Raw genomic sequence first — 12,828 nt, forward strand, 5'->3', positions numbered from 1 at the left:
TAAGGATTGTCTTATTGCACTGGAGTCACACTGGGTTAAATATTTACACTTGGGTTTGAAGGGGTATTTATTATCTTCTTCTTTATTTTATTTACGGGTTGTACGGAAGCCCCAAACGCAATTTCATTGTTCTCTGACAATGACAATAAATAAATAAATGGAAATGAAATGAAATGAAAATCTACTAGTCACTTCAGCTCTATAGAAAAGTGTGTTTGCTCTAAGGTAAGTGATCAAATGAACTCACAGGAGTGTGTGAAGCAGACTTTTTCAGTATAGTCCATGTTATAGTTTATAGCTCAAACACATGGATCCTTAAAGCTTAATCAAGCTGTTGACTTTTTAATTATTTGTTCAGCATACCCTGATAGCCCTAACCCTAACTTTTTTCCTATATTATTACCAACTGTACCCACTTTGTGGTTTACCCATGCACCTCAGCACCACCCACAGTATGAACCAATGCAAGCCTAACACCTCCCAGCGGATTTCTCCCTCCCACTCCCAACCACACATCACTGTATGGCTTCTGTCCGCCCCACTTTCCCCTCCTTTCTATTTGTGCATGCATATATTTGTCACAGTCTCACACTCTATGCATGTGGGCATGGATATTTCTGAAATCACCTGCCCTATCCGGCCGTGTGTTTTGAACAGCCATGAACTCTTTCTGGGTCTTGTAATTTTCCATTCTAACCAGCTGATACCAGGAGAGGTCATGTTCTGAAGCCAGCTTGGCTTGTGTTAAGCCATTTTGGATCCGTCACTTTCATCTGAGCTGACATTTAGTGTTCAGTGTGGAGGTGATTCAGCTGAATGCTTTTTTTCCCTGAAATGCACACCATGACCCTGGTGTTTACATTAAATGAAAGAGAATTGAGGTGATGCAACAAAGTTTTTTATCTGGATAATTTCATAATAAGAAAGAGCACAGTAAGTAACACACATCCATTATTTATGCATTCTATATGCATTTAAACCTGCCATTATGTCAGTCTTGCTAATGAATTGCTAACACCTGGGTGTACTGATGAAGCATTTTGAAAGGTCAGTCACAGTTGGGCTTCTCCTCAGTGCTAAATATGCCAGTTGAATGACTTTAACGTAAAAGAGCATCAGTAGGAAATTCAGTGTCTGCATTAGCATTTCTTCATACATCTGACGTAGTGATGGGAGAATGACAAGTTAGAGTAAAGATAATGCCTTAATGTTGGATTACGTAATGCATTGTCTCACTGCTGTGTTTTCACACTGATAAGGAGTAGTGATATAACCTTCGACAACATGACAACATAACAATATAACAGCAAGTGCTTTTCCTCTTTGTTGTCCCTGATAAATGTGTGATAAAGTTTTTTCCTAGCATAATTTAATTCTTTCCTTACATAATTTTGTGCACAAAGTAGTGTGTTTTCCACACATATTTGCTCAGCATAACTACAATGACTTTGTGCAGACTCACACGTCAGGATGAAGCTTCAACTGATAATCGGTTTAGTTCATCATATTACTTCTTCTCGTTATAACAAGACAGAAAAGCCTCCGCTGGACGGCAGCGAGGGCAGAACCTGGATGGAAGAAGGCCGGTCCCAAACTCAGCTCACAGCTGTGGATGGTCCCGATGAAGCTGCGACAGACGACGGAGACCGTCCAGCATGGGATTCTAAGATTCAGTATGTGTTAGCCCAGGTGGGCTTCAGTGTGGGCTTAGGGAATGTGTGGAGATTTCCATACCTCTGCCATCAAAATGGAGGCGGTGAGTGACAAGATTAACTTACAGGTTTAAGTGATTAACTTAGTAGCTGTTTTGGTGCCAAAGCAATGCAACACATAAAAAGAAATAAATACTTGAATAAAAGGGAATTTAATATAAATGAACAGCAGGACTTCCTAATACTATAAACAGATGGGTGACACATTGTGTTACAACTTGGTAATAAAGCAGTAATATTGGGGTAATAAGGGCGAAACTGGCTCAAATATTTTACTGCCACTAAATTAATAACACCAAAGTAATTATTTTGTATCAAAAGTATTTATAGCTGCATAATATTACACTGAAATGTATACAATTGGGTAATAACAGACCAGAAACTAGGGGTAAAAACTTGGAAACAAATGTATCCATATGAGGTAAAACTAATTAATAATTAGCACAGTAATATATTAGTAACGATATGATATCCTGATGGTAATAAAATGGTAAAATCCTCCTTTGAATTTTCATATGCATAACATAACTGTTAATTTTATTACAATACTGGAAAGTAAACAGTTTATGTATAGCAATAGAGGCTGAATGATGATCTAATTTCAAACCATAGTTTACAAAGGATTTATGGATGAGCAAGACGCTGTTGCTTCATAAACATGAACTAATCACACTATGAAGGGAAGCAAAAACAATAAATGACCATACTTTAACATCCTGACCACATGGTAGTTCACCTCAGCAGTTTATACTAATAAAAATGACTTAAAAATGAATTTGAGTTTATATTAATTTTAATATATGTGCGGCTGATGTGTGGATTTTGTGTTAATATTGACTCACTCAAGCTGTCTTAAGCTCCAAAACATGGGCTGGTGCCCTGATACATATTAAATTCATTGCTCTGTCAGTGATTACAAGGCATTCAACACCTGAAGTATCAAAGCAGCCCAAACCATGATGCTCCCTCCACTGTGCTTCAAAGTTGAGATGAGGATCAGTGCCAGTTTTCAGTGCTCTTTACCTCCAAACAGGGCAAAATATTTAAACTTTTGGTTTATCTGTCTACACAACGTTGTCCCAGCAGTGCTGTAGTATACAGCTTTATGCATCATTATACTGCTTTTTTGTATTTTTGATTTCTGAGATCCTGCGAATGTCACTGTGTGAAACTGACTTTTCTTTCTGGAGAAGAATAGAACTCTAAACCATATTTTATTTATAGCTGTACACCACATGCATGCAGCATGTTTGGTTAGATCATGAGACTCCAAGCATCTTTTAGAGAGGTTGCTGACATATAAATTTGCTCATTTTTTCCAGCTTCAATGGCAAATTCTGAGTTTGTGTTTAAAAAAAAGTAAAGAACTGTTGTTTTTTTAATGTGCTTAGTTAGACTGTGTTTGCCTGTGTGTGCAAATGCAAAGTTTTTTTCCCTCTGGAACTACAGGTGACTTTGGGTTTGCCTTTCAAATATATGTCCTCCTTTGTTCCTTCCAGGTGCCTTCATGCTGCTGTATGTTTTTCTTTTGGTGGTTGTGGGAGTTCCACTGTTTTTTATGGAGCTGGCTGCTGGTCAAAGCATTCGACAGGGCAGCATCGGTGTATGGAAGCACATCTCTCCAAAGCTGGGAGGGATCGGCTACTCCAGCTGCATGGTGAGCATTTTCTTTTTTTTTTTCTGTCTGAGACCTTTTTCTGTTTACGTTCATGTACCTGTGTGTTCTGATAAGGCTGCTGTTGTTTGACAGCTGACTTGCTTTTTCCAAGTCTGGGTTTCAAAAGTAGCACCGGGGTCAGTATTTTTAATCTCTTCACCTTCACTTATCTGGCCCCAATCCTGCATCACGTGTCACCGCCTTTATCACCTTTCTGTAAACACCTTAGCCAAGCTGCATGTGTGTGTATATACTCACGCACACCCATGCTGTAACATGAGAAAGGTAGTGTGCTGTGCGTCTGTGCTGGCAGTTGATTGCGTAACAAGTTGGGGAAAACACAGAGTACCCAAGAACGTTTTTGTCCGCACACACAACAGAAATCTACGACTAGATAGCCTGTGGTTTTTATAAAGCGTGTTTATTTTTCTTTAAATAGACCTAACCTCTGTTTGTCATTGTTAAGGTCAATGTCGAACCTTATGGCTACATTCCCTGGGTTAGCCTTTACTTGTAGGCTACAAGTATAAAAGAAATCACAGCATTACACTGAAGCTGCAAACAATTTGCAGCATATTTTAATAATATGATTAATAATACTGATTATTTATTGATATAAATGCTTTCTTCTTCCCCAGGTCTGTTTTTATGTGGCTTTGTACTATAACGTTATCATTGCATGGAGCCTGTTCTACATGGGTAACTCCTTTCAGTATCCTCTGCCATGGGAGAAGTGTCCAACGAATGTAACCTCCAATGACACAGGTAATCACATGACCGAGTGAAATGAAGTGATGTCTGATGAAGCCTACAGTGTTTTCTTTTCTCAATCAACAGTGAAAGAATGCGCAGGCAGCTCCCCAACGTCGTATTTCTGGTTTCGGAAAGCTCTCAACATCACAAATTCCATTGAAGAATCTGGAGAGTTTAACCCCATCATGACAGGCTGTTTATTGGCTGCTTGGGCAATTGTTGCCTTGGCAATGATAAAGGGCATCAAGTCTTCTGCAAAGGTACATGAACACCAGTCCCACCGTTAGCACACAAATATAAAGTGTTTGTGTTAATGTTAGCTCGCCCCTTTTCTGCCTCAGGTTGGAGATCCGTAGCGTTACAGAAAACAAACACTGAAATATACACTACAATGGGAAAGTACAAGAGAAAAAAAGAGACCTCTACTCATGCTGGGCTCCTGTGGGAGGACAGCATGAGAACAGGAAATAAAAAAACTCCTCTGCACAAAAAAGCGCATAAATGTCCACAGCACAACATTATGGAACACGTGACAAGCCACAGGGTCGGGTGGGGGGTGAGGAGTAATCCGAAGCAAACACAGCAGCCATCCTGCCCAGCGCTACCATTCCAGCGCGGGCTCAGACATGCCATGTTCCCACTTACATTAGTATTTTTCCATATATTCACTGTGCTTACTTGACAGCTTGTCTTAAATGTATTCGATGGAAATTAATAACTGCATTTTCAATTATTCTAAACTTTTTGTGTATCTGACAGTACTATAATCTTCTACAGTGATTATAACATTTTAGTACACATTAACACTAAGAAACAGACACGCAAAATCAATGGCTGGGAAAAAGCTGCTGATGTTAGCTAGCCATCTTAAACATGGACACCTGCACTGACAACGCATCTTCCAAAATGGGCAGAAATATTTTTAGTGGACCTTCTCACAGTGGCTCAGCAGGATGGAGCAGGATGTCTACAAATTGAAATGTTGGTAGCTCTTCCAGGCTTCATGTCAAGGTAATCTTGGCAGGATAATGAACCCAGAGTTGCTCCTGATGTATCTCTGTGAATGTTAGAAAAAGTGTTAAAGCAAAGGTAAAAGCATTGTGTGAATGAGAGTTGCAGTAGGAGGCGCTTTGTGTGATCAACTTGGGTAGAATGGCTAAGATGACAACCACAGTTTTACATTTTGGCTGTATAACCTTGAGCCAAATGTTGCACTTACCCAGTAAATATGTTGACATTTGATAACTGTTGGCTGACAACCTTTTCTCAATGTCTACCTATGGTGGAAAATCCTATGGGCTCAAAATGTGGTCATAAATATTTTGTACTTGTAAATCAGGATTTGTATGTGTAAAAAGAATTTGTGTGTGCGTAAAAAAGATTTGTGTGTGTGTAAAAAAGATTTGTATGTGTAAAAAAGATTTGGGTGCGGACTTAGCCAAAAAAACCCTGCAAGTTACAAGTACGAATTTTGACCCTATTTTTCTTCCTTTCATCTGATTGGTGAATGTCATGTCAATCACAAATGTAACAATCCAATCAGAGAACAGATGGGTTTGGCTGTCGGAAGGGTGCTTTTTTTGAACTGCGGGCCTTTGAAGGGAATAAATGCCCTTTTACATGCCAACCCAGCGTTTTCCTTCATCACCACGAAGGAAAACAGTCTGTGGTCGTCCGAGTTTGGTGATTTTTGTGTCACAGGACTACGTGTTTAATACAGGGACTTCCACAGCCTTTTCAACAGCGCTGCGGACCGCAGGGGGGGCAGTGTTTTGGAAATGACAGTCTTCATTACAAAGCTTTCTTCGTTATGAATTAGCATACATGTTTTTATTGAACATTTGAAGAACCAGAAAAAAAAAACTCTTGTAGAGGACATAAAGTCAGAGATTGAAAAGACAAGGAGCAGGTGCATCTAGTACAGGTAGAGCTGCTGCAAAAACCCACAGAGCCCAGCAGCCAGCAACAAATTCTGGATCCTTTGCTTTTAGTTAGCAATTAGCATTAGCAGCACATCCTGCATCCTATGTGAAAGGACTTTTATGCTGCGCACTGTGACTCACAGCAATGGTCCGGGTCAGCCCTGACATTGTGTTAAACTAATCCTAAAGTAATAATGGTATTTCTAACTGACATACCAAAACTTTATCCTTTCAACAGCTACTGAAAGTAAGGGGACCTAACTGCTATCAGATATTTATATAGAGATTACCCTTCAAGGACCTGCAGTTCAAAAAAGTTCCCCTCCGACAGCCAAACCCATCTGTTCTCTGATTGGATTGTTTAATTTGTGATTGACATGACATTGACCAATCAGCTTAAAGGAAGAAAAATAGGGTCAAAATTCGTACTTGTAACTTGCAGGGTTACAAGTCCACACACAAATCTTTTTTACACATACAAATCTTTTTTACGCACACATAACTTTTTTTATACATACAAATCTTTTTTACGCACACACAACTTTTTTTACACATACAAATCTACAAGTACAAAACCGATTTACAAGTACAAAATATTTATGACCACATTTTGAGCCCATACAAATCACTCCAAAATGAAAGTTGAACCTGCATTGTGGACGTTTACCACAATGATGATTCAAGTTACCATGGTCTTTGTTCATAGGAAGGTACAAACCACATACATGCTGTGTGATTGTTGGGGTTATTTTTAATATTGTCGTGTCCTTGCCTTGCAAAAAAACCACCTTGAAGCGACTGTTACTGTGAATAAATAAAAAGAAAATTTTTTGCAATACTTTAATCTGTGTTTTTCACCTTGTAAGAGATGCTGATGCAATATTTACATGAAAACACCATAAACATCCTAACATTTACGGTTCAGTTTTTTTGGTGCTGTGCCATGACCACTGTGTTTGCTGGGTATGCACTCAAATTACTAAGTTTAAAAATAAAAGTATGCAATTTGAGGAACCTGAGGGTTGGTGCTTGGCAGGTAAACTGGTAAACTTTAATTTTTAATAGTGAAGTGAGATTGAGAAAAGCAAATGATCATATTTTACAAAATGCTGCACTGTTGAAATCATTATCCGTTTCTTTTTCCAATCTTAGGTGATGTACTTTTCCTCCATTTTTCCCTATGTGGTGCTTTTTATTTTCCTGATCAGAGGATTACTTTTGGACGGTGCCTTGGAAGGAATCACCTACATGTTTTATCCTAAGGTAAGCAATATTCTCTCTCTTCCTTTTTCTTGACATCTTTTCTTTATTTTCATTTAACTAACAAAAGACAAACACCTCAGTGATTACAAAAAAACCCATAATAAAACATTTTAAGCTTTGACGAAAGAATGTAAACCTAAAGATGCTTTTATTTTGTCATATTTGCAGCTGGAGATCTGGGGTAACGTGCAGGTGTGGCGACAGGCTGCTACACAAGTGTTTTTCGCCCTGGGCCTGGGCTATGGTTCTGTTATCGCGTACTCCTCCTACAATCCAGTCCACAACAACTGCCACAGGGATGCTCTGATGGTCTCCTGCATCAACTTCATGACATCCGTGCTGGCCTCTCTAGTGGTTTTCATCGTGCTCGGTTTCCGTGCCAAGAACATTGCACTACGTTGTGTGGCTGAGTACGTATGTCTGTGCATGATTGAAATGGTAATTCAAATCCAACTAGCGAGCACTTTTAGATTGGCAAACTGCCGTAACAATCTTAAGGTGGACTGCTTGTTTGATTGGTTATCTTAGATTTATTTATTATTTTTGTGTTTAACCTTTTCAGAAATCTCAGTGTACTAAACTTATTGGCGTCCAGTGGATCTAACCAGCATTGGTGGCCATGGTTCAACATGACAGATGTAAGCACTGTGACTTTAGCTGAATACAGAGAGTGGTACCATCTCTACAGCTCCATGGTGGGTCCTAAAATCACTGACTGCAGTCTGGAGCAGGAGATGAATAAGGTAATCTTGAGATATTAATAACAACAGCTTTGCTTCACAACATGATTAAAAACAAGCGACTTGAGGCACAAAGTTTAAAACGTCCACATGTCAAAGGTAAAAAAAAACAACAACAAAAAAAACAGTAGTGTTTTTGCAGTAGTTTAAGGGATCTAAGAAACTGGAACAAGTAGCGTGTAAACGGTAACAAGATGGGAATACACATCTATAAGCATGCGTGAAAATTAGGACAACAGCTGAGATTTCTTATGTATATATGTTCTGTATTATAATACATTATAGGAAGAGGTATGTCCAATAATAAAGAGCAGTCACTGGTATTAAACTGAGTTTCTAATGTGCTGCTTCACTCATCCAGGATTACAAAGTGTTTTAAAGACAACTTTGCATAAATGAAAGAACTGCAGGTGTCCTACGAGGCACAAGATACTGGATCGGTTACAAAAATCAAAGTTGAACATTTCAGTAACAATTGTATGTAGGCGAGCGCCGATGTTCCCAGGACCTACGAAGAATCTAGGAGGTGCTATAAAATATCCAGCAGGCAAGACAATGAAAATGTATTGGAAATTGTATCTTGCTGGTTTTCTAGGAAAAATGAAAGCAAGCTGTGATACTAAAGAAGGAGATACTAAAGAAACAGGACAAGATGTACAAAGAGTCATGTTATCTCACGGTGTTTGTTTTATTTAAAAAGAAAAGACCTATTCTCTGTGTTAAAGAGCATGTTATGCAAAAGGTGCACAGGTAATTTACTGGTATAGATTAGCTCTGGAAACAGCATCACAGTTAACACACATTTGTTGTCTGTTAGACTGAGTGGATCTGCTTTTTCCCCACGTATTTCCACTATCTTACTATCTTGTGTGCGTTCAGGGTGTCGAAGGGACAGGCCTGGCATTCATAGCATTCACTGAGGTGATGGCCTTCTTCCCAGCTAGTCCCTTCTGGTCCGCCCTGTTTTTCCTCATGCTGCTCAACCTGGGCCTCAGCACCATGTTTGGAACAATGCAGGGAATCCTCACACCTCTCATGGACAATTTCAGCCTCTTGGGGCATCACCGAACCCTACTCACGGGTACTGAACATCAGTTGACATGTGTTCAAACTCTGCTGCTGTATTTTATTGTTATTTTTTTCTTAAATAAAACTACATAAAAACCAAAAAAGTGCAAGATTCTCGTACTGCAGTGGTGTACTATGGGAGATAAATGTAGTCTTGTTGTCTTTGAAGTGGTCTTTAAATGTTTTCTGTCTTTTAGTGTCCAGCTGTGCTTTGGGGTTCATTATTGGATTACTGTTCACTCAGCGCTCTGGCAACTATTTTGTGACCATGTTTGATGACTACTCTGCAACCCTGCCTTTGGTCATTGTGGTCATTTTTGAAACCATTAGTGTGGCGTGGGTTTATGGAACAGATCGGTAAGCAACGTTATCTCTGACTTTCACAGGTTTTTTTGTCTTTATATGTTTGTTTGAAAAGATGCATTTTAAGAAAAGCATTTTGATTATTGCAGCTTTCTGGATGATATTGAAATAATGCTCAAATGGCGCCCTCCGGTGGTGTACAAGTACCTTTGGAAATATGTGTGTTTGCTGGCGATGGTCAGTCTTCTGGCAGCCAGTTTGCTCCGCATGGTCTTCAAAGGGCCCACGTACACCGCCTGGAATCAAAGCACGGTGAGATGTTCGACTTCAACTTTCCATCAAATCACATGATTTTAAACTTCAAATAGCCAGTTACTGTTTTAAAATATCAGGTGGTGTTTGCATAGCTCTTTTCTACTATGAGCACTCACTGTGATTTTTAACACAAGCCTTATTCACCCAAACACTCACACTCATTCTGATGAATACATCAGGAGAAAGTCAGAATTCATTGTATTTGTCCTGAAGACTGGACAATCTGGGATCAAACATCCCACTCCACTTCAGTAGGCAACCTCCTGACCCACAGTACACACTATATGCATGTGTGTAACACATATATGCATGCTGGAAGATGTTGTGGTTTTAGCACAGTGTCCAAAACAGTAGAAAAGAAACTTTTTTTTGTATCAACTCTGATGATCTCACAGACCTTCAGTGCAACCACCATCTCAATGTTCTGGATTCTCATTTCCTTTATTGTGATGCTCAACAAATGGAAAGTGGTTAATTTATACTGATATTAGGAGATTCACTTGGCCAGACAATAACATTGACCTTAGGAATCCTGAACTAGAGTGTTTATATTTATTCTACATATGGCATTTTTGTGCAGTTTATTCAGGTTACGCAGGGAAGAACAAATACGCTGATGATGTGGACGTCTGAAAAACTCATCTGACATTATAGCGTTAAACCTCATCATCACCTGTCCCTCTGCATCATATTGACTCCCTGTATGTTTAGGATTGTTGTCCTGCTGACTGGTGACATATTTTCCAGTGAGCGTTCATTCTGAAGCTTTCATTTGTAACAAAATCATCAGTAAACGAGAGCGTGTGGTTTCATTGGCACAGCTGTGCAGTGGTTATACTCACACCAAGATGCGATCCAAATACTTATGTCTGGATTCATCTGCCGTGACATAGCACAACAATATCTCTGTATTTATTCTTCATAAGAATAGTCAAGTTAGCCATTTTTTGTAGCGTCAACCTGCTTATCTGTTAACTGCACTTTTATGCTTTTGCATAACCATCTCTTATCTTTTTAATTTTATAGCTCCTTTTAATCCCACAAGTAAACATTTATCTAACAGCCAAAGGTAATTCTGCCAGTGTTTGTCACTCTTAAGCTCTGTGTCTCTGCCTCTTCAGGCTTCTGAGATGACTCTCGAGTACCCTGGCTGGGCCCTGGCTATGATCATCATGCTTATAGTGTTTGCCAGCTTGCCTGTACCTGTCAGCTACATCTATTCCTTAGTGAAGAACCGCTGGGTCCGTAGCACTCCCTCCCAGGTTGAAGTCGGCCAGGAAATGCGTCGCGAATTGTACACCAAGTGCAGCTCTACCGAGCAGCCAGATTCCCATTTCCATCCTGTCCACTTCAGGGAAGACGAGGTTCATCCCACGCCTGCCTTCCTGTCGGTGGGCAACGAACATTACCGGCTCCTTTCCCAGGAGGAGGACGAGGAGGAGGAGGAGGAGGAACAAGACACGGGGGTGTGAGCATGGTGGTCAGAAGGAAGTTGTTTGAGAAAGGACAAAATTCAAATAGAAAGAAAAGTACAAAGACAAAAAACTAAAGCAAGCAGAGCAATGAACAGCGTTATCCTTGGATTTTATGTCTTTATTTTCAGTAAACCTTTGAAAAGTTGTTTTAACTATGTATTTATATTGTATCATCCTCCTAGTGCCTCCATATACTTGTTTTCTGAACCAGCTTTGCTGTTCAGAAGATAGAAACAGTTGTACATAAACAATAAAACAAACAGTTGTGTTTTTGAAAGGATTTAAAGTAGGAAACGTATGCAACATGCTGGTGACAGTCACTACTTTCATGCTGGTGAATGCAGCAGCTCATAAAAATGCTTATGGGATCTTTTTTTAGCTGAAGGACTAATATGTATTTGCATGAAAACATTCTGCCTTGAGTAACTGTGGTGTGTGTGTGTGTGGTGGTGGGTGTGTGTGTGTGTGTGCGTGGTGGTGTGTGTTGTGTGGTCGTGCGTGCGTGCGTGCATGCGTGTTTGAATATTTCTGTAATGATTTAGGCTGGTTTTGAAATGTGACAGGGTTTTTTTTTTTTTTAACTTTTTTTTGGTTTTGGTTATTTTTGCATTTCTATCATTTTACCTCATAAGAGCACAGCAATGTTTTTACGTGTTCGCAAAAAATGTGCAGTGTAGCAGTATTTTTACTGTATTTGAATAAACCTCTAGGTGGCAGCAGCCTGATTCTCTGCTCTATTATGATCCACAAACATTCATTTGTTTTTTGGTCAAGAAAATAATACCTAAACATGGGTGGGTTGTAAATGGACTGGTTCTTATATAGCACTTTTTTACTCTGAGTACTCAAAGCACTTTACACAACTTGCCTCATTCATACAAGCACTTTTGTTTAGGTTTTTAATAGGGCCAATACACAAATAGTTTGCACGCCTTCTTAGTAACATTTTTTTGCCCTTTAACCTTGAAATGTTAAATATTATATTAAAATTTACAAATCTATCTATACTTCATATATGAACATAAATGCAACACAAAAGCACTTAATTGTGGATCGATCAGTGTTATAAACTGACTTCATGGTGAACACAACAATATCGGAGCATGAAGACAAATTAAAAACAGAGAAAGATTAGAAGACGTATTTCATACGTTAACATGCTAGGTGGCATTTCTCCTGGACATGGATTCAGCCTTGTCTTAATCAAGGGGTCTTGAGCTTGAGGCTCCATCTTCACTGTCTCCCTGTGGCGGTGACAAACACCCCAGATGAACATGAATTCAGATTTTCATAGATTTTGGGACAAGGAACTTAATCCACGTGTGGGAAACCTGCTGAAAGAGTACTACAGTATCAGCCCTGCTACTTTTTTTTACACCACACGCACAAAACGGAGAAGACATCATATTCCACCATCTTATTTATTCATGTTTTCCTGCACTATCGCTAAGGGCAACAGTGAGTATATCTCCTGTTTGGAATAAGCATAAACGAAATCTTACCCAACTCGAGAGTCCATATCGACCAGAGGCTTTCGATCCCTTTACAAGGAAGCCCGGAGCCTGAAAGGCCTACACCTGTCGGAGCGGAGGGGGCAGTGCAGTGAAGGAGGGATTTGTG

The 12,828-nt window shown here is 39.5% G+C and overlaps 1 protein-coding gene and 1 long non-coding RNA gene across 3 annotated transcripts in view; one reads left to right on the forward strand and one right to left on the reverse strand.

Moving 5' to 3' along the window:
- The window catches only part of slc6a16a (solute carrier family 6 member 16a), a 26,491-nt gene extending 14,843 nt beyond the window's left edge, over positions 1 to 11,648 (forward strand). Inside the window, exons 1-12 of one of the 2 annotated variants that reach the window (XM_014341023.2) lie at positions 212 to 933; positions 1,531 to 1,756; positions 3,212 to 3,369; positions 4,008 to 4,134; positions 4,207 to 4,382; positions 7,197 to 7,307; positions 7,476 to 7,717; positions 7,870 to 8,050; positions 8,927 to 9,128; positions 9,313 to 9,472; positions 9,568 to 9,730; positions 10,855 to 11,648. In XM_014341023.2, the coding sequence (XP_014196509.1) occupies positions 1,573 to 1,756; positions 3,212 to 3,369; positions 4,008 to 4,134; positions 4,207 to 4,382; positions 7,197 to 7,307; positions 7,476 to 7,717; positions 7,870 to 8,050; positions 8,927 to 9,128; positions 9,313 to 9,472; positions 9,568 to 9,730; positions 10,855 to 11,205 (2,055 nt within the window). In that variant the 5' untranslated portion in view covers positions 212 to 933; positions 1,531 to 1,572 and the 3' untranslated portion in view covers positions 11,206 to 11,648. Of the gene's footprint in view, positions 1 to 211; positions 934 to 1,530; positions 1,757 to 3,211; positions 3,370 to 4,007; positions 4,135 to 4,206; positions 4,383 to 7,196; positions 7,308 to 7,475; positions 7,718 to 7,869; positions 8,051 to 8,926; positions 9,129 to 9,312; positions 9,473 to 9,567; positions 9,731 to 10,854 lie in introns of those variants that run through there. The other variant, XM_005945246.3, reaches the window with a different exon arrangement.
- Positions 4,647 to 12,805, reverse strand: LOC106633746. The gene is made up of 5 exons (XR_001337108.2): positions 12,711 to 12,805; positions 12,360 to 12,452; positions 10,937 to 11,148; positions 9,626 to 9,714; positions 4,647 to 5,179 (listed from the first exon to the last, which is right to left on the reverse strand). It is a non-coding gene; the product is annotated as an uncharacterized LOC106633746 (long non-coding RNA).
- Positions 12,806 to 12,828: the final 23 nt, after the last annotated feature.

This window comes from Haplochromis burtoni, unplaced genomic scaffold (genome assembly GCF_018398535.1).
Source record: "Haplochromis burtoni strain Fernald_Lab_line unplaced genomic scaffold, NCSU_Asbu1 Contig_424, whole genome shotgun sequence".
In the NCBI taxonomy this organism is placed as follows: Eukaryota; Metazoa; Chordata; class Actinopteri; order Cichliformes; family Cichlidae; genus Haplochromis; species Haplochromis burtoni.